Raw genomic sequence first — 21,487 nt, 5'->3', positions numbered from 1 at the left:
GCGGAAAGCAGGCAATGCACTGTATTATGTATTTATCTAAAAGTTTACATAAAAACACTCTAGCACAGTGGTGTCAAACTCATTGTCCTCCAGCTGTTGTGGAACTACACGTCCCAACATGCCCTGCCACAGATTCTACAGTATATAATGGATTGCTAAAACTTTGGCAGGGCATGCTGGGACGTGTAGTTCCACAACAGCTGGAGGGCCATGAGTGGACACCACTGCTCTAGCGTCTTATTCTTAATGGCTACCTGTGTGTCTTATTGTGTCCCCTGCTTCCGATTTGTTCATAATTCGGAGAACACTGGGTGCTTTGTGAAGGCAAATAAAAAGTTTTCACAGAAATAACTGTGTGCATACAATAAACTTCACAACCTGACAAGCAACACTGTTGCAGTATGAAGCTCATGTATCCAAAAATGGTATGTATCTTTAGTGAACTAGTAACAGTATCATCCTTACATGGGAACTGCTAGACACAATACTAATGACAGACTGCAGCCAGGAATTAATTTGTATATATCCAAATGGATTTATGCCACAGCTGCAAATAGTAATTCATAATTTCTGTGTCTAGTAGTAGTTTGTCACAATTGCTGGTAGATATGCAGTACCAAATATGGTGGAGCAGTTCAATCAAACTCCCATTATATAAGGCTGCCAGCATTGTGTGGAGATAATCTCCTTTCAGTACTATGTGCCTGTCAGTGTGACAGAATGCCAGCAGGCAGCCTAGGCAAAATATCACACTTTCCACATACAGGATTCAGGTGGCACTATTGTATAGAGATAGCGGTCTCCTTTGTATACTATGTTTCTGTCCGTGTGACAGTACGAGCAGGCAACCTAGGCAGGATATCACACTCTCATTAAACAAAATTAAGATGCCACTGTCATATGGAGGTGATACTCTCCTTTTAATATCTAGAGCAGTGATTTTCAACCTTTTTACCTTGCGGCACACTAAATACGACTTTAAAATTGCCAAGGCACACCATGAGATCCCCACAGGGCAAAACATATTGGCCACCACAGGGGAAAAAAAAAACCTATTGGCCCCTACATCGACCGGGAAAGCCCCACCACTATGCAACGCCGTCCTCCTCGCCTCCACCCCCCCCCCCCGTGCCGGGCAGGGGAAAGCCGCTCAGTGTGTATGGGCCTTAAAGTTGACCCCGTTTATAATCACCCCAGCTTACCTTCTGTGTTTATTTGTATTTAAAGGTTGTTGTTCGATGCTGGTGTCAATGACCGCCCGCTTCAGATTTGCTTCTTTTTCACTTCGTAACTGCAAAAAAGCAAATGCACAAAAATATATATTTTTTTAAATTAAATTAAAAACCTTTGGTTGAAACAATTTGGGATTCTCCAAAAAAATTATTCTAAATTTAGGCTCCTGCAGGGGTGCTTAGGGTTTTTGGTCCTCGACCAAACCAAAATTGTTTATGGACAAAGTGATAGGCAAAACCAGTGTTGGTCGCGGGCCAATTGCGGCCCGTGATGTCACTTTAAGTGGCCCTCAGCCAGAAGCATTAGATGCGGGATGCACAGCGCGGGACTGTAGAGCTGGGGCCTCCGGCGAGCACACATTACCTTGTGTGACTGTGCAGCGGTGAGAGGGTGTCTGCACGTCTTCTTGTTAGTATGCGTCCAACCCCCGCCGTCCCCCGCCCGGGCTCTGCTCCATCATCTGTCTGCAAACTCTCCTCCTGCGTCCTGCGTGATCACAGGATACCGGGAGGGAGGAGGGGAGGTGATGGCAGCAGCAGCATGCAGACTGTCACTCAGCAGAGGAGGGTGACTGTGAGCAGGGAGCTCGGGCATCTATCTCCTCTCCTGTATGCCGAAAGGGGGGGGGTCCAGTATGCCGAAGGGGGGGGGGGCAGCAGCATTGTGGTGCCTGCTTAGAAAATATACTGTGAAGGAGCAGGCTGGGGGAAATGGAGTGGGGGACATACAGAGAAGGGGGGAGCAGGCTGGGGAAATACACTGAATGGGGGCAGAGTGGGGGACAGAGAAGGGGGGGGGCAGGCTGGGGGAAATACACTGAATGGGGGCAGAGTGGGGGACATACAGAGAAGGGGAGCGCAGGCTGGGGAAAATACGTCTTCTGATGTGATTCATATTTCAGGCTGAAGGGTCGGCCCCCACACATTTTCACCTCACCAAATCTGGCCCTCTTTGCAAAAAGTTTGGACACCCGTGCTCTAGGGCATCAGGATTAAAAAATGTTTGGTAACCACTGGTTTATCCTTTAATTCAATGAGTTATGCATAATAGAAAAAAAACTTATTTGGGAAAGAACAAATAATAAACATCTAAAATGTTCGAACACTTTTGTTTCACTGCCGTTCTTTGTCCTGATAGTTTACAAAAACCTGTAAAGTTTTAAGTATGGATTATAATAATTTAACAATATGGATGAATGGGCAGGGGGCGGGGACTATATAGTTCTATGCAAAGTCTCAGTGAGTTACTTACATCTTCCTGCTTTTTCTGAAGCTCTTCTAAAAGACTAACAATCTCCTCATCAGCGACGTCACTAGGCCTTTGGCCCTGCAAGCAAAACACCAAGTGAGAAATCAGAGTAATCCACCACAAAGATAAACAACAAAACTAGTGTGTCCGTGAGCCACTGATTTCCATATACACGAGTCTACTGCAGTGGTTCCCAAATGTTGTGTCTAGGCATCCTGGGGTGCAGTGAATCTCTTGCAAGGGAGTCCCGGGGTTGATGGTCCAGGCACAAACCAAATCATTTATGGTCACAATGACAGGGAAAACCAGTAGTGGCTGCCATAAAATATGTGACTACAACATAACCTAAGGATAAGTAGGCACAACTTAATGTAATATTTTCAAAAATGTAATCAAACTAATCACAGGGGTGCAGTGAAAAAAAATGGGGCCACAGGATAAAAACTGCAGAGTGTTTGGACTCCATCCAGCTTGCGGGAATAATAGAGTGTGTGGACAGTGCAGGATCATTGCTCCCCTAACCCCAATCAGGGGACCTCCATACACACGTGAGATCTGGTCATCCAATTGTTTTTAAAACAACATTTTTTCATATGAATTTTTTGTACATTTCTGCTTTCTTTTTTATGTGCTTAATTCTGTGAATTACACATGTGTTTTTTTATATGCATGATCACATATGCATTATCTATATGGATGAGAATAAATCATTTAAATTTTACAAATTGATTCACTCATTTTTAAAATTGAGCGCTGCTTTTTTCTGTGTTTTTTGTTTCCTTTTTGTGGGGATTGACCCTCCCCTCCTAAGCAGCTGCTCTAATTGATTAGGCCACTCATTTATAAGCGCTCCTGGGGTCAACACTATTTGTGTAGATCCCCCTTTGTACAACTGCTTGCACATGTGCAACTGCACTGCTCCCGCATCTGATCTGCTGGTACAGTAGTGTTTGCGCTAGGAAGTGAACAGGTGCCCCTGAACTGAAGGAATCACTTGGACCTCTGTATCTAACAGTTCTACATGTTTCAAGATTACATGCGACTTGACTTTTAAATTGTATTTGTTAGATCGTTCCCGTACAAAATCACTCAAAATGGCCAGTGGGCAAAACTAGAAGGGGGGCAGCATTGTACTGTAGTCTGGCTGGTTGGAATGAAAATCTGGAAATTATTGGTTAAATTAATGTATGCAGATGTCCATTTTTCAGGTTTTGAGAGAAAATGGTTGATTGTAGTTTGTTCCCAAAATGTCCTGATTTTGATTGCAACCAACAAGATTGGAAAGATAATCTTAGTGTCCTAGAAAAGGGTTTTCTTTCTTCAAAGATCACTTATGTGTACAACTAGCCTCCAGTGGCACATTATAAAAGTGTAATACAGGGCTTTACAATTTTTGTTAAAATCTAGGAGCCAGGAAGAAAGTGTAGGAGCCAGACAAGCTTAAGGCTGCCCATACACGGTGCAATGCGCCTGGGCGACATAAGAGATTAACGGGGTGAGGGGGTGGGGTGTGAGGTGATGGGGTTTGCGAGGGAGTGAGGTGAGAGGGTCCAGTGATCTCGGCCAGTTAAGTGTGGGTCCTGGGGACCCCTGACTTTATAAAGTTGGGGTTCTTCACCGTTGTTACTGGGTCCCATCACATATGCTACTCTGTTAGGGCAATAGACGGGGGGGGGGGGGGTGCTGCTGCCACTACACTGTTAGGAGAGGGGGGGAGGATGCTGTGCTGTTAGGCGAGAGAGGTCAGGCAACGCTGCCTGTGACTGTTCTGTTAGGAGAGGGGGGTGGAGGATGCTCTGCTGCCACGGCTGTGCTGTTAGGAGAGGGGTCAGGCAGATTCTGCTTCCTCCCTTGTGGCAAAAAAAATCTGGTCGTCAGTAAGCAAAATCTGGTCGCCATGATGACCGGGATTTGTCGAGCGCTGGTGTAATATATTCCTAAATCAGCACAATGTGAGCCTATAGTGCATCCTATAGTTAATTGACCATAATACCCCAAAACTTACTGAAATACTTTGCAAGAATTAAAGATGACATTACATAAAGAAAATTAAAGGTAATATCTGTAGAACATTTCAGTCCAAGGCTAAGGAGAGGTGTACTAGAATAAAGGTGTCTTACCACATTATTCAGTGCACTCATATCACAGAAGTGTTCCACAAGGAGCCGACAGGCCTCTTCCACTCCCCAGTGAGCAGCAGCATGGAGCGGAGTCCAGCCATCCTTATCTCGCATATTTGGGTCAAAATTGGCCTGAAGCAGAAGCCTGGACAGAGAGTGTGGGTAGAACGGCTTCATTACCAAGTTCCAGGAATATTGTGTGATCGAAAAAGTCATATCGACAAGGTTACCTCATGACTTCTATGTAGCCTTTAGCGGCAGCAACATGCAGAGCAGTAGCTCCAGTCTTGGGGTGCCGGATGTCTTCTACTTTGCCAGCATTCAGCCACTGCCGAGCGTCCTGCAACATCACCTCCTCCTCTTCCCTTTTGACTGCATCAATATCTATACCTGCAATTCAAATGTCTTCTAATGAGAACAAGGACTACAGTATGCACAAATTATATGTAGCAGTTTCAGGTCACATATATGTAATAGTTACGCGATGAACTGCACTGATTATCATCCAGCTATTGCTATTGGTTCATGCGATCATTCACCTCTGCCTTCATTCACCAGTGAGCCAAAAGCTGGCAACATGGCTGAAGGTCGTTCCTTGATGCCTGTCCGGCAAAACCATGCAAGCGATCGCTATCTCCTCTCACAGCAGCACCAGGAACTGGCAGGCAGACCTGAAATATTCTCAGTGTTCCGCTAATCATCATTACAAGCTATAATTAGAGAGCCCTGCAGCACATGTCCCCAGACGCCATGTATGCCAGCACTAACTGGCACACTACAACTCGCATAATCTTAATTTAGCTCAAATTAACCAGAAGTTTTTTTTTTCTTTTTATACGATCCCGGCTTGGTGTGAACAACAATGAATCATCCACTGTAAAGCAGATATGTTATAAGGCAGCGGATCTTCAACCTCAACCCTCAAGTTTCCCAACCGATCTACAGTATTTTGATTTCCACAGACAGAAATCCTCAAAACACACAGACTATCCCAGTATATGACCACGCTGTGTCCTCATACATTGTTGCTGAAGTCGCGCATGTCGGGTCACGTAAGAATCTTATTTAAAATGTCACAGAATGCAGCAAGTATGCATGAGGAGACTGCGGATGAATCTGCTATGCACCAATTGTATATCTGTGTGGGACGGTCTCGGACTGTATATAAAGTGCTGCAATGTAGCAGCAGTTGCTCTTTCCCAAAACAGTCAGACCATGGAATCAGTCTGACACAGATGGCACAAGGCAGTAGAACCCCTCTCCCGCATCTATCAGCATCTACAGCGCAGACTGGTGACGGCAAAGAATTAAGCCGCCCTCTCGACTGCCAGATGCTACATCTGACAACACACCGGCTTCCATCACACGGGGTTAATTAGCAGCTCTCCAACGCATGTTGGCTACAGGACATACAACAAAAAGCAAACAGAGAAAACACTGAAACCGTCCGACGTTGTCCAGATGCAGCATCACCTACGATAAAGTTGTCTGTGGCATCTATAAAGCCGGAAGATAAATTCATATACTTGCACGCCCACCACGCCGTTCATTTCTAACTTTTATTAGTTATATTATCTACAATTTAATTGCTTTTCCTGGACTTTAACATTGCTCATTGTGGCTGCAAGAGAGTGGGGGTCTACTAAAGGGGCCTATACTTCTAGTGATTCCCGGGCATTTTTTAAGCGTTCTTACTAGATTCCTTAGAAAATGACCCAACATCGCTGTGTGTGTAGGGGCATAGCGATAGCAATGCGTGGCCACATGTCACTTTTACCCCGGCGATTAATATCCAGCAGGCTGGAAAATGTAAAATCGCTAGTGTCAGGGCCAGTGTTCTGACGGAGAACACTAGCCCTGACAGATCACTCAGCGGCACATCGCTGTGCAGTGCTGTGTGCTGAGCGATCTAGTATCACTCAGAACGCTCATCTCCCCGTGTGTAGGCCCTTTTACAACATTAAGCACAGTTAACTGTATCCTAACAATTGATAGCACTTATAATCTTGATCAACACAATCACTAATTCAGACCTATCCTCAGTGTATGGGTAGAATCCACAGATTGGATCAGAAGAATATGTCTCATCTAAGACAGACAATATATTCTAATTTTGTGACTTAATTGTATGCGGCCAATTTTATAGGTTTCACAGAAAGATTTAGCTAAAGATTCTATTTTATGTATCTTCTGTGTCGATTTTTGTGTCATATGTATGGTTAATGTATATTGTTTCTTAAATGTGCTTAAGGTTATGCCTTGATTATTATTATTATTGATATAACAACTAAATGTGTCTCCATTTATGTTGTTTTGTTTCCCAATACAAGTTTTGTTCTGCTCCAAATGCAGACTATGTCACACAGAACAATACAAGCGTCATTTTATGACGCACCGCATTGTGACAAAGACACATCTTTGGCAAAAAAAAGACGCCCAGCGCCAGTAGAGTTGCAAAGGACCTGCCAGCTCACTAGCACTCCGGGCATCTCATGCTGCGTGGTATATGGACGCTAGATGTAGGAGAAACCATCTATCTGCACCCACCTCCTGGGGAGAAAATATTTCCCAATTCATCCCCCTTGAATAAACATACTATGTCTTTTTGTGCACAGAATCCAAATAAACGTTTAGAAATATGATACCACAAAATTGAGGGGGTTTTAATATAAATTACATTTCTGTGTTTCTGGGACAGCAGACACGAAGCAGGTGAATCATTGCTTTGTTCTCCCAACCTCCAGGATGAAGCAACAACAGATCGCAGGGCGTATTAATCCGTTAACATGCTGGAGTGCTCCCAGAGGGTCCAGGTTCAGATGCGTAAAAGGGCAAAACACAAACAAAATGCTGGACGCGATGCCATCTTGTGGCAGTTGGCACACATCTCAATTTAATTCCCCACCATAAACCACTATATCACAAAGAAGAGACCAGAGAGAAAACAGTCAGGTAACACCAATTGGTTGAGCAGCATAAAAATAGGATTTTGGGTACCTACCGGTAAATCCTTTTCTCGTAGTCCATATGGGATACTGGGCTTCACTACTATGGGGATTGAGACCTCCGCAGGAGAGACAGGCACATCAAAGAACTTTCAGTGTGGGTGCACTGGCTCCTCCCCTCAATCTCCCTCCACTAGTCAGTTAATGCAAAAACTGTGCCAAAGGAGAGCATGTGAGGAGTATGTGATAATGTATTGTGGTGAGATTCATCCAGCACACCCAAACGAAGAAAACAACATATAAAAAAGGTGAATCCTAACAACTTCAGAGGACACCTGTAACTAGAAACAAGTCTATAGACATATCTATCCAATAGAGAACAAGGCAATAAGCCTAACAATGAAGTAGGATCTGACAGCAGAAAAGCTGCACCGAGGTGGGCTCCCAGTATCCCATATGGACTACGAGAAAAGGATTTACCGGTAGGTACCCAAAATCCTATTTTCTCTACCGTCCAATGGGATACTGGGCTTCACTACTATGGGGAGGTCCCAAAGCTACCAGAACGGGTGGGAACGTGCGGAGTCTGCTGTAAAACCGCATTCCCGAACTGGGAATCCTCCCTGGCCAGGGTGTCAAACTTGTAGAACTTCACAAATGTGTGTTGCCCTGACCAAGTTGCAGCCCTGCAAAGCTGCATAGCCGACACCCCTCGAGCAGCAGCCCAAGAGGTACCTACCGACCTGGTTGAATGAGCCTTTACTGAAAAAGGAAGCGATAAACCAGCCGATGCATAAGCCTGTTGGATAGTACATCTTATCCACCTGGCAATGGTACGCGTTGAAGCAGGCAAACTCTTCTTCTGCGCACCATAAAGCACAAATAGGCTGTCTGTCTTACGGATCCTAGCTGTGCGCTTGACATACCCCTTAAGGGTGAGGACCACATCCAAGGTATCTGGAATATCCGGGTGTGCCGCGCTAGAAGGAACCTAGGTGGAACCCTGACACCACCTTTGGAAGGAATTGTGGTCTAGTCCTGAGCTCCACCCTATCGTTGTGGAACACAAGGTAAGGGCTCCGACAAGATAAGGCCCCAAGCTCGGACACCCTCCTGGCCGAAGCTAGAGCCAGCAGAACAACTGTCTTCCAAGTGAGGTGTCGCAGCTCAGACTCCTCCAGTGGAACAAACCGGGCTGATTTTAAGAAAGTAAGAACTACTTCCAAATCCCATGGTGCAGTGGGAGGCACAAAGGGGGGCTGGATCCTCAGAACCCCCTGTAAGAAGGTTTGCACTTCCGGCAAGGCCGCAATCTTTTCCTAGAAAAACACAGACAATGCGGAGATTTGGACCTTTAAGGAACCCAATCTGAGTCCCTTATCCAATCCAGCCTGGAGGAAACGTAGCAGGCTGTATAATCGAAAACCGGCCGGAGGCAAGTCATTCTTCTCGCACCAGGCAATATATCTTCGCCATATTACATGATAATGAGAAGCCGTCACCGGCTTCCTGGCTTTTATCATTGTAGTGACGACAGAGGGATGGAGACTCTTGTGGACTAAGATCTGCCGCTCAACCTCCAGGCCGTTAAACGTAGCCACTGTAAGTCCTGAAAGACGAACGGGCCCTGGAGGAGCAGGTCTTTTCTTAGGGGCAGATGCCACGGGTCTTCCACTAGCATGGCCTGAATGTCCCCGTACCAGGCCCTTCTTGGCCAATCTGGTGTCACCAGTATGGCCTCCGTCCCCTGATGCCGGAGCCGCTTTAGCACCCGAGCCAACAATGGGAGAGGTGGGAACAGGTACACCAATTGGAATTCCCAGGTCCAGGTGAGAGCGTCCACCGCTATCGCCCCTGGGTCTCTGGTCAGTGCACAGTACATTGCTACCTTGTGGTTCAATCGTGAAGCCATCAGGTCGATCTGAGGGAGCCCCCACAGATCCACTATGGCATTGAACACTTAAGAGTGAAGGCCCCACTCTCCCGGGTGAAGATCGTGACGACTCAGGAAGTCCGCCTCCCAGTTGTCGACTCCCGGGATAAAAATGGCAGACAGGGCCTGGACATTCTGTTCCGCCCAAGACAGAATCTTTGACGCTTCTCTCATGCAAGGCATGCTCTTGGTACCACCCTGCCGATTTATATAGGCCACAGTGGTGGCATTGTCCGACTGGACCTGGATCGCCTTGCCCTGTAACAATGGAGCTGCCTGTAACCGGGCATAGTAGACCGCCCTCAACTCCAGCTTGTTGATATGAAGGCCCGACTCCAGTGGAGACCATCGACCCTGGAGGCGGACTCCCTGTGTGACCGCTCCCCAGCCCCTCAGGCTGGCGTCCGTGGTTACCAAAGTCCAGTCCTGGATCTGGAACCGTCTGCCTGCCAACAGATTGGATGAATCTAGCCACCACTGTAGCGAGATCCTGGTTCTTGTTGCAAGGCCAATCCTTCTGCGCATCTGCAGGGGGTAGCCGGACCATTTTGTCAGAATATCCAATTGAAAGACCCTGGAATGGAAGCGGCCAAATTGTATTGCTTCAAATGAAGCCACCATCTTGCCTAGAAGCCGGAGGCAAAGATAGATCTGTACCAGAGGGGACTGTAGGACCTCCCTGACCAGCTGTTGTATTGCAGTGACCTTTTCCATCGGCAGAAAGACTTTTTGTTCCGATGTATCCAGGATCATGCCCAAGAAAACCATCCTCTGGGTCGGAACCAGCGATGATTTGGGCATGTTCAGGATCCACCCGTGGTCTCTTAGTACCTGTATGGACAGATTGAGGGCACTGCTTAAAACCTCTGCCGACCCTGCCTTTATTAGCAGGTCGTCCAGGTATGGCACTACATTCACCCTTCGAAGCCTGAGTAGTGACATCATTTCCGCCATTACCTTTGTGAAAACCCGCGGGGCTGTTGACAGGCCGAAAGGCAACGCCCGGAATTGGTAATGGTCGTTCCCCAAGGCAAACCTGAGATAGATTTGGTGTGGGGGCCAGATAGGGATGTGTAGATAGGCGTCTTTGACGTCTATAGAGGCCAAGAACTCCCCTCTCTCTAGACCGGCGATCACGGAGCGCAAGGACTCCATCCTGAACTTGAACACACGCAGGAAGGGGTTCAGTGATTTTAGATTCAGGATGGGCCTTACTGAGCCGTCTGGCTTCGGTACCAGGAATAAGTTGGAATAATATCCCTGGCCCTGCTCCGTGCTTGGCACCGGTACAATTACCTGAGACTGAAGCAGCCTGGTAATGGCCCCCTGAAGGAGAACCTGATCCTCCTGGGATGCTGGAAGGGCCGACCTGAAGTATCTGCTGGGAGGGGGTTTGTCGAATTCCAGCCTGTAACCTAGAGAAATGAGACCCCTGGCCCAGGAATCCAGACCAGAGGCGTCCCACACATGGCTGAAATGCAACAATCGCGCTCCCACCGCGAGAGTCTCGTGGCGGGAAAACCCCGTCATGCTGTAGGCTTAAAGGGAGCCGCGGCATTGGGACGGTCCAGGGTGCTGGAGGAGCTGGGCTTCCTAAACTTGCCTCTGGTGCCCCTGTTGGCATTGGAGGCGCCCCTAGCCTTGGGGCGAAACCTGTTCCCATGAAAGGACTGCTGGGAAGTAGCTGTGAAGGTACACTTTGCTACTGTGGGAGCTGATGGAAGGAAGGTAGATTTACCTGCCGTGGCCTTGGAAATCCAACCGTCTAATTCGCTTCCAAAAAGCCATTCTCCTGTAAAGGGAATACCCTCCACACTCTTTTTAGAGTCCACATCCGCAGACCACTGACGCAGCCACAGGGCTCGTCTGGCTGAAACCGCCATGGCTGAATTGCGTGCATTTATTGCGCCCAATTCTTTTTGCGCCTCGCACAGGATCTTAGCGGTATCCTGAATGTGACGCAGGCTGTCGCCTATCTGAGCCACAGTCATGTCACCCAAAAACCCTTCCTGAATCTGGGTTGACCAGGTATGAATGGCCTTAGCCATCCAGCAGCTGGCTAGAACTGGACGCTGGGAGGCCCCACTAGCCGTGTATATGGACTTGAGGGTAGCTTCCAGCCTCCTGTCCGCCCCGTCCTTAAGGGTGGATACACCTGGGACTGGTGACAACACCTTTTTAGAAAGGCGGGAGACAGATGAGTCCACTACTGGTGGCTCTTCCCACTTCTTCCTGCCCAAAGGTTCAAAGGGATAAGCATTAGTGAACCGCTTTGAAAGAGTAAACCTCTTATCAGGGTTTTGCCATGCAGCCCTGAAAACAGTTTCTAACTCCGCCTGCTCAGGGAAGTATACTGGCTGTTTCCTCTGAGTCATGAAGAAAGGATCTCCTTCTGCGGATGCCTCCACCGGGAGATCTAAAAACATCCCTGATGGCTCTGATAAGCGGTTCAGGACCATGCACTGCTGCCTCAGGGACTGGTTCCTGCAGAACCTGCTCCTCACCCTCCTCCAGTATGTCCTCATCATCATCATCTGAATCAGGGGCCATCGCAGCAGCCGGCCTCTTTTGAGGCTGTGCGGCAGGAGGAGGTACATTAAGAGTATGAAGAATATCCACCCTGGCAGCTAACATGGACAATTCCCTCTGAACCCTCTGCGTCTGCTGAGTGTTAGTGGAAAGCTGTGAAGCCACAGAATCCAACAATGTCTTTATGTTGGAGGCCCAAACAGGCTCCTGCTCGTCAGCCTGAGATGGCCCCACAAGCTGTGGGGGCACCCCACTGATCTGAGTGTCAGCACTACTGGGCTGTGGTGACATACAAGCCTCACAAGTGACTTGGGACTGTGATTTGGGCACAAACTTGGTGCTACACACCATACAAGTGAACTTTTTCACCATGATGAGACAGTACTACCGTGTACAGCAGTACAACTCAACCCCCACGCAGTCACACCCGTGCACACACCACACCGCTGGATGTTAAAAACAGACTATGTGCTTGTTTTATGTGTGTCTGTAACTAATCAGTGGGGGAAAAACAGAGCAATTGAGGAACCAAGTGCACCCCTAACCTGAACTCACAGATCTGGGTGAGCTGGTAACGCTAAACACAGTGATATCAACAACACAGTGTCTAAAATAAGCCAGATAGCGCAGCAGCTCTAAATCGCTATAAAACCTGCTGCCTCTGCCGTGCTGCAAGGACCCGGATCCACCACGCCAGTGAGGAGCCCTCTGTAATGGAGTCTGGCAACGTGTAAAGAAGCAGGAAGTGACAGCGCGCGCCCAGCAGAGCTTGGTCCCGCTCTGAGTGAAGCCCCGCCCCCCTGTACACGGAGCTGGCGCTTACATACGTTTATACTGACATATAATAAAAAGGTATAATATTATATACATATACCCTGAGGGGTGTCCCTGGTGGTCCAGCGGCAGCACCCCTATGCCAGTTTCCAGACGCGGGGTTCACGCGGTCCCTGCTAGAAGGCCGCCATTACTGCCCGTCGTCTTGCCGCACCAGAAATGGCTGCGGGGTCCCCTTGTGGGACCCCCAGCCTGTACTCACCACTTGAAGACTTCAGACCTGTCAGGGGGTGTGCGGCGGCTAGGAGGCTTGCTCGCCACAGCGCAATGCTGTGCGGTGACAAGCCCCACACAGGACCGAATTGTCCTGTAGCAGGGTGAGCTCTGCACCTGAAGAGGTTGGGGACTGACCCTTCCCCTGACACCCACGAAGCAGGACAGCTGTGTGGTCACCACAGCGCCCCAAAATTTTGAAAATAAATGTAGAAAAACTCTGGAGCATCCAGAACCACTGCCTCTCCTGAGGCACATTTTTCAAAACTGACTAGTGGAGGGAGATTGAGGGGAGGAGCCAGTGCACCCACACTGAAAGTTCTTTGATGTGCCTGTCTCTCCTGCGGAGGTCTCAATCCCCATAGTAGTGAAGCCCAGTATCCCATTGGACGGTAGAGAAATGATTTTACCTCCACTTCACATTAAGTTATGCCTAATAAAGATGTCTGTGAAAGCTCCGGACAAAGAAGGCCAGCCTTACGCTTATCTGAAGGAAACGTTTCCAGTTAAGTGATGCAGAGCAAAAAGCAGCCATATTTATTAGCCTCCAAATAAGGAAACTGTTTAATCATTTAATGCTACATTACAGGAAATGGCCCTCCTTTAAGGCTGCCGTGTGCAAATTCTTAGGGAACAGAAAAGAGGCCCACTACGTGTCTATCGTGAGTAAGTACAAGGACAACTACAAGAACACTAGTTGTAGAATGTCACCAATACCACATTAACATCGCAAATGCCGGGTCACACCTGGGATTTGTGCACGGGTCTGTCCCGGGAGCGACCTGTTAATAAGCTCAACCCGGGTCATACGTTCATACTGCAAAGCAAACTAGGTCCAACCCGGGATCAGCTCTTCTTTTAATCAGTGTCGGAATGCCGGGTTGCTTGACTCAGGATATTTGAAAATGCCCTTTCACATTGTACAGAGACAGGTCGACCTGGGTTATTTTTGATATGTGAAAAGGGTATATATAAAAACCTTTTTTTTTTTTTTATCTGCTTTCCCATCTCGACTTTTCCCCTAAAAACCTGGGGAGTGTAAGTAATGAACATGAGGGATTTTTTCACAAAGACATTCTGACAATGGAGACCCAGGGTCGCTGCAAAGAAGGGCGACTACTGCTGGTTCCTTTTTAGAGTGACCAATGAGACCTTGTAGAAACAGAAAGCATCAACACCCTACTCCCAAAGAGACACTGCATCTTATAACAATGACATTATCGCTAATTCCGATTGGTAAAGAGTTTGCGTTTTTTTCTGCAATTTTAAAGCATTTCTGTAGTTTTACATTTTCACTTATCTTACTTGTGTCAGCTAGAACTGTTTTTATTTGGGTCTCTGTAAGAAATAAGACGTGAAAGAGAAAATCTAATTTTCCCAATGAATTCAGTATCCCTATGGGTTTGTATACATGGGGCAAGTTCAGGGTATTGACTAGATGCTTAGAAAATGCCCCGACGTCGCTCCATCTGTAGGGGCCATAGCTATAGCAATGTGCGACCTTTTGACTGTCGACCACTATAAATGTCAACACATGAAAAGGGTAGATATGGTCAAAAGGTCAACACAAGCAGGAGGTCGGCATGAGTTTTTCACAGTTTGACACATGTATGGCGACCTTTTGGCTGTCGACCAATTGTGGTCGACCGTTTCCCTGTCCACCTAATGACCACATAACAGACCTGCTGTGCTCTTCCATCTGCAGCAGCGATAAACAGGGAACATCTTTAACCCATCAGTCACATACGGTCCAATTGCTTCAGAACAGTTATATCCCTAATACACTGCCAGAAATATCCCCGGTATTGCAGGCAGTGTAAATGCTCCCAGTTGAAAGAACTCGGTTTGAGCAACCCAGCATTTCAACCGAAGCAGTGAGCAGGGGTGAACACCGATCCAACCCGGCTCCCTGTACAGTGTAAACAGGTAACCTGGGTCGATGCGACCGGTGACCCATTCACTGCCATAAAATAGACGCTGCGAGAGCTCTCTTATGTACCAGCACTGGCTAAGAACCTGCCTCCTAACGTTACCCACCCGGCATTATACCGGGTGGGAACGGCAGTGTAAAAAGGGTCACAGGCTGGGTGGCAGCCGCATCCAAAAACCCTGGTACAACCAGGTACCTGGTATTCTAGAAGGTTAAACAGGATTGTCTACATTTGTATTATGGTCCTCATCCTCTGCAAGCACCCCTAAATAAGGAAATGGGGGGGGGTGCATGATAAAACAACTGTATGAAGAAAATTATATTAGGAACCATAAAGAGTTAACAATGCACACGCCTCTAGAGTACTGCCGCCCTATAAATAACACTGCTCAGATTGGAAACCTTTTATTGACCTCTTTGGAATAAATGATTTGAGTGCAGTTATCACTGTGGAATATTTTGCAGTGTACTGAAGGTCCACGCCCGCATTAGACCTCATTTTCCAGCATGAAGTAGTTTTCCTGTTGTGCATTACTTATTTCTTAATGCCGGAAAGATCAGCGAGCGCCAGGACTCTTACCTCGCTTGGCAATTTCAGCACGGAGCAGAGTCTCCATACAGTCATCTTCAGCAATGTCCAGGGGCACATCCCCATCACTGTTCACAGCAGCAATGTTTGCTGAATGTTTCAGAAGGTATCTAGAAGGAACCAAAGTATATTGGACGGCTGACAAATGAGCCACACTACACGGTCGGGAACATTATCGCCAAGTCATGGTCACATACTATAATATAATTTACTGTTGCAGCTAGGATATTATAAAAAAAAAAAAACTGATCTTCCAAGGGAAGATGTATCTAATCGCAGTGGGTTACTGGGTTTGCGGACGTGGCGGTTTCCCAGCTGCGCATGTGTAGTCAACGGCTTTGCCTCAGTTTCTTCATTCATGGAAAGTTGTTTTGTGCGGTTGGTTGGATGCATGATGGATTTCTCCAGATCAGTGCAGAGCTGTTATCCAATATCTGCATGCAGAAGGTGTGAATGCTTCCGCAATGTATTGCTGATGAAGGCGGTGTATGGAGAGCAGTGTCACACACGGTGCACCCTATTCCGGTGGTGTCAGCGTTATGAGGCGTAAGCATCAAGGACTTGCCACAGTCCAGGCAGGTGCACCTGGTCCATCAACCCTACCACAATTTTGGCTGTGGATGGATCTTATTCCCAAATGGTGCACTGTGAGAGACACTGCTCTCCGTATACCACGTTCATCCCATGATAAATGAGCTGATCAGGAGAAATCCATCATTCATCCAACCATGCAAAACAACTTTCCAGAAATAAAGGTGAAGCCATTCACTACACATGTGCAACTGGGGAAAACGCCATGCCATCTATCAGCGAACACACTGCGATAAGCTACAATGCTGCTACAGCAAGAGTCTACTTTTAAGTTTGGCACACCAAAATAGTATGTTCTAATGTTATGAGCATATCCTCCATTTAGCCATAATATGTGGGTTAGAGGCGTGGCTATAGAATTTGGCACTAAACAAAAGGTATATAGAGAGATACAGTCACCACCTGTAATCCCCTCCCACAATCCTACATGTTTAGCTTGGTGCCATAGGAGTAAGGCATATGTTTTATTCCCAAAAGGCACCAAAATAAAAACCGAGGATTGGTGGAGGTGGGGCTCCCTTCTCCGATTACAAAACAGGTGAATGTGTTCGGAAATAAGCCCTGCGCAATATGTTTATGAAACGTTCACTCCAAAAATCGGTGTCCCCACACTGATCAAATTGCAGATGAGGAGGTAAGTATCAAAATACAACTCTGATTGATCCCACCACCGGCGCCTCAGTGGCGTACCCTATGGCCCTTGTAGATTATGGGCAACTCCTCTTCTATATAGAATGCACAATTTAGACCCTCATGTCCACAGCTTTCCATCAATCGCATCAGATGATCCATACAATGTGGCGTATTGAGGACCCAAAGCGAATGGAGAGAATGGAATAAAGAGTAGTATTGTTTTAAAATACCAATATTTTAATAAACACAACAACGTTCCAGTGGAAAGGGGGGACTCTCAGCTGTGACACCAAGTGGAGCTATCCTGGGACTTGTCAACATCTCATCTACACATATGCCCTTTCTCAGAGCCTGTTTTACCTGGTTCTCCAACTTTTCCGGCAAACTTTAACCCTTCTCCTTTGGAATCCACCTTTTATTGTCCATTGTCATCATGTTTCAAACTTTGTTGTGTATATTAAAATATTGGTATTTTAAAATACTACTACTCTATATTCCAACCTTTCCATTCCTTTTGGGTCCTCAATACTCCACATTGTGTGGAGCATTTGATGCATTTGGTAGAAAGCTGTGGACTTAAGGGTCCAAAGTGAGCATTCTACATAGGAGAAGAGAAGTTGCCCATTATCTACGATGCACCTATTTTCTTTTCACTGCGGCACTGGTGGTGGGATAATTCTGAGTTGTATTTCGATACTTACCTGCTCATCCCTTCTCTGATTGTTTAGTGCCAACTCCTATATCCAAAGCTCTAACCCACATTATGGCTGATGCCATGTTCCCCAGATGGCCTACAAGGAAGGGATGTTACGGTGACTGCAAAAATTAAATTTTTCATTCCAACCAGTCAAATCTGCCCGATAATTGTATACCCAGCTTTACTGAACAATGGTTTCAAATAAAATATGCATTTTTTTTAAAATCACGGAAATATATTTAATAGAAAAACACCCAGAAGATCTTAGCACATGATGCTTTTGCTAAAGCATTCTTACCATATATTCTCTGTAGGTGTTTCACAGTATATAGAGACTACAGGCCTCAAGCAAAACCTTTGAGCATCAGGGACTATATATGTATTCGGGAATATAGATTGTAAGCTCCACTGGGGAAGGGACTGATGTGAGTGTTCAACTATTCCCTGTAAAGCGCTGCAGAATAGTTTAACTATATAAGAAACCGTTAATAAATAAATAATTGAAAAACCACACGTTACAATACTTTTTGGTTACTCACTCTGCTATTTCCATGTAGCCACAGGAGGCAGCGACGTGAAGGGGCGTCCAGCCCTCATTATCGGCTTGGTTCACATTGGCACCATGGTTAACTAGGAATTCTACTACTTCCAGGTTTTCATCTATACATGCCTAGAAAGCAGAAGGGAAGAAAAACCAAAATGAGTACAAATAAACAATCTGTAGAAGATGAAGGCACTGATGGCTGTTTTGCAGATACCATGTAAGGCAAGTCTAGGAAAAGGAAAATGAACAGTGACTAATATACCAAATAAAGCTAGCTTGAAACAGGTCATTCTAAAAGATAATCATCATAAAGAGATGTTGTCCATAAGATGGGGATTTGGGGGAGGGGGGGGGGGAAGAGAACAGCAGCACGGGAATGTTATCCCAGTTAGCAGAGTGATTGTAAAAGCAAGTACCCAGCTAAAGTCATGACTGTGAAACTGTGGGGTAGATTTATTAAGCTCGGTGAAGTGATAAATTGTCTGGTTTTTATCACCGGCGGCCAATCAGTTCCTACCGGTCATTTTTCAAACCAAGCCTGTAACTTCACAGTTAGGATCCAATTGGCCGGTGATAAAAACCAGACACTTTACCACTTCTACGAGCTTAATAAATCTGCCCTTATATGTTCCAAATGCTCTGGCAAACACTGGCAGCTGTCTGGAGACAATGGCCAGGGGTTGAAAGGGAGTTCGCTTTTACAGTTTGTATCCAACGTTCCCACTCACCAAACTCTGCGGTTTTCATGCAAGGTTTTACTATGATCTGTAAGATGGGAAAAGGTGCACTATCTTCACATGACTATATTAGATGTTAGACTGTCGGGAGTGGGGGATCAAAGGATCAAAAATAATTTCATGGACTGCTCATATCCTAGTTAACCAGCACTAGCAAGCAGGAAATGTATCCAACCTTCTTATACCGCTTTCAGATCACAAATGCAGGGTCCCACCAAGACTTTGAAACGGTTCAGTCAGATGCGACCCTGCATGTGCGGTCTGTTCAGATCACCACTGCGAACAGACAATATTACCACTTCGCTGACGTTATGTGGTGGTGCGGCAGAGCGTCAACAGGGGCAGAGGAGGAGGCAGCGCTGCCTCCTCCATAGTGTGAAGGGGAAATGGGTCCCTCAACCCATGTAACCCGATCACACTGCACAGCAATGAACCGGTACGAACCCAGCTTTTTTACCGGTTCAGATTGCTGTGTTGCCACCGGTAACCCCTTTCACATCGCACTAATTACCAGGTCGAACCAGCAAGAAACTGGCTTGTACCTGGTAATTAGATGTGATGTGCGACAAGTGGAGGTGTCCAGAAAAACTAATCACATTTACCTAGTACATTATATAAAATGATAGGCAGATGCTGATTGATTGCCACCTTCTGCAGTCTATAGATGTTATGATGCATCTCTCCTATGGGGAAGCGGTCATCTGTCAGATCAGACTTAGGTCTACAGTCATTAGGTCGACCCCGGAAGGTCAACTTGCCCCAAGGTCGACAGGGTTAAAGGTCAACATAGGTCAAGGTCGACATGACTTAAGGTCGACATGGGCCAATGTCGACATGGGTTTAGGTCGACAGTCATTAGGTTGACATGAGTTTTTCACTTTTTTTTGAGCCGACATGTGCCGACAAGTGGTATTTCATGCCCTACCATCCACTAGGGCGTGGTGGGAGAACAAAATAGTGTGCCGAGCGATGCGAGGGACTGCGGTGCATCTCCAACTGTGTCCATGTTGACTGTGTAGACATTCTGCTCAAAAAAAGGTGAAAAAATCATGTCAACCTAATGACTGTTGACCTAAACCCATGTTAACCTTAAGTCAGGTCGACCTTTAGGCAAGTCGACCTTCCGGGGTCGACCTAATGACTGTAGACTTAAGTCTGTTCTGACAGATGTACCGCTTCCCTTCTATGTTAAGGTGGGTACCCACGGAACGATGTCGGAAGCGTTCCGACATCGTTAACGAGTGTATCCAATCGTTCATCGTGCGTACACACGGAACGATTGGATACACTTGACAAAAGATTTGTCTATGATCTTCCTGCATGCAGGAAAGATCATAGACCATCGTTAACGATGCACGGGTACGCGCATCGTTAACGATGCACGGAACGATTTGAACGATTGGTCGTTCCCATCGATCGGGAACGCCCACATCGGGCTTCAAATCTATCCGTGTATACCCAGCTTAAGTCTTCCATACCAGCACAACAGATGAGCCAAAGGGATTCATCTATTGTCAACCTACAAGCACATGGTATGCCGGTAACCTGCCTTAATGGGGATATGTAGACATGCATGATATTTTATTTGAATATATGGTACCTTTCCAGATCACATCACCTTACTAGAAGCTGCCAAATATAGCCTACAAGAGCCTAATATACAGCAATCCATTCCAGCCTTTCCCTGACACTAGGATACGTGCACACTCCGGTTTCAGTATATCCATGCTAAAACCCATTTAGATGTAAATAGGATGGGAGTCAAGTGTGTAAAATGGGTGTGTAAGCGAGAAGTTCGGGTATCTATGAGCATTTGCCCAGATCACGGTTACATATTTTATTATATAGTTTTATTTATTTTACTTTTAGAAATCCGCAAAACACATTCCTAGGCTGTTAGCATGGCAAATAGCAGCAGCTGGTGGTACTCCGGCTGTTTGGGAACTAGCCCAAGCCCCCAAGTGGCTCTGCCAGCCAACAGATGGTATGCCACATGTTACCACATTTCGTATAGTTGGCATTTCTCTTTCATTATAAAGCTTTGGCACTTTCAGTTCTGTAATAGGATATACTTCACACAAAAATCTTTAGTAATCGCTATAGAAGCTTATTTCAGGAAAGCTGGGCACCATATGAACAATCCCTGCAGCAAACCAAACATTTTAAAAAGGTATTTATAGCTGCATCTACACGTGATCATCTGTGTTGTACTAGAGATGCTGCACCAGTACCGATCAGACATGTTCCGCAGCCTAGATTTCACAGAACAGCTAACATGCATTATTAGCGTCCTTGAGTCAGACAGCTTTCTATAGCAGTAACATAACGGGCAGAGCTTTACACTCAATGTTAAATCAGTCACCCAGTGGGACTTAAGGTGTAACCACACACTTTGGGGCACAAGTGGAAACTGGAGTACCCTTAAGGTGCCCATACACACTGCGAGAATCGCATGCGTTATGGGCTGGATCGCATGGCATGCGTTTTGTGTGATACATTATGCCGACCACTAAAGGTTGACACATGAAATCAGTTGAAATACCGCCTGGTGGCACAAGACGGCTAAATAAAAATAAACATACAGTACCGTGAAAAACTCATGTCCACCTTTTGATTACGGCAATAATGCTTGAGTCGACCTTCTGACCTTAGTCATGTCGACCTATTTCATGTGTCAACCTTTAGTGGTCAATCTAAGGTAGCGATCGTAT

General features: G+C 46.4%; 1 protein-coding gene across 4 annotated transcripts in view; it reads right to left on the bottom strand.

Moving 5' to 3' along the window:
* PPP1R12C (protein phosphatase 1 regulatory subunit 12C) overlaps positions 1-21,487 on the bottom strand; it is a 99,253-nt gene that overhangs the window by 37,407 nt on the left and 40,359 nt on the right. For all 4 annotated transcript variants that reach the window (XM_083162659.1, XM_083162661.1, XM_083162658.1 and 1 more), the window contains exons 2-7: positions 18,035-18,165; positions 15,566-15,684; positions 4,832-4,991; positions 4,602-4,746; positions 2,485-2,559; positions 1,203-1,291 (exon numbers count right to left, since the gene is read on the bottom strand). In XM_083162659.1, coding sequence (XP_083018785.1) covers positions 1,203-1,291; positions 2,485-2,559; positions 4,602-4,746; positions 4,832-4,991; positions 15,566-15,684; positions 18,035-18,165 — 719 coding nt within the window. The remainder of the gene's footprint in view (positions 1-1,202; positions 1,292-2,484; positions 2,560-4,601; positions 4,747-4,831; positions 4,992-15,565; positions 15,685-18,034; positions 18,166-21,487) is intronic.

This window comes from Crinia signifera, chromosome 19 (assembly GCF_055691185.1).
Source record: "Crinia signifera chromosome 19, ASM5569118v1, whole genome shotgun sequence".
In the NCBI taxonomy this organism is placed as follows: domain Eukaryota; kingdom Metazoa; phylum Chordata; class Amphibia; order Anura; family Myobatrachidae; genus Crinia; species Crinia signifera.
This window is presented reverse-complemented; position numbering and strand designations above follow the sequence as displayed.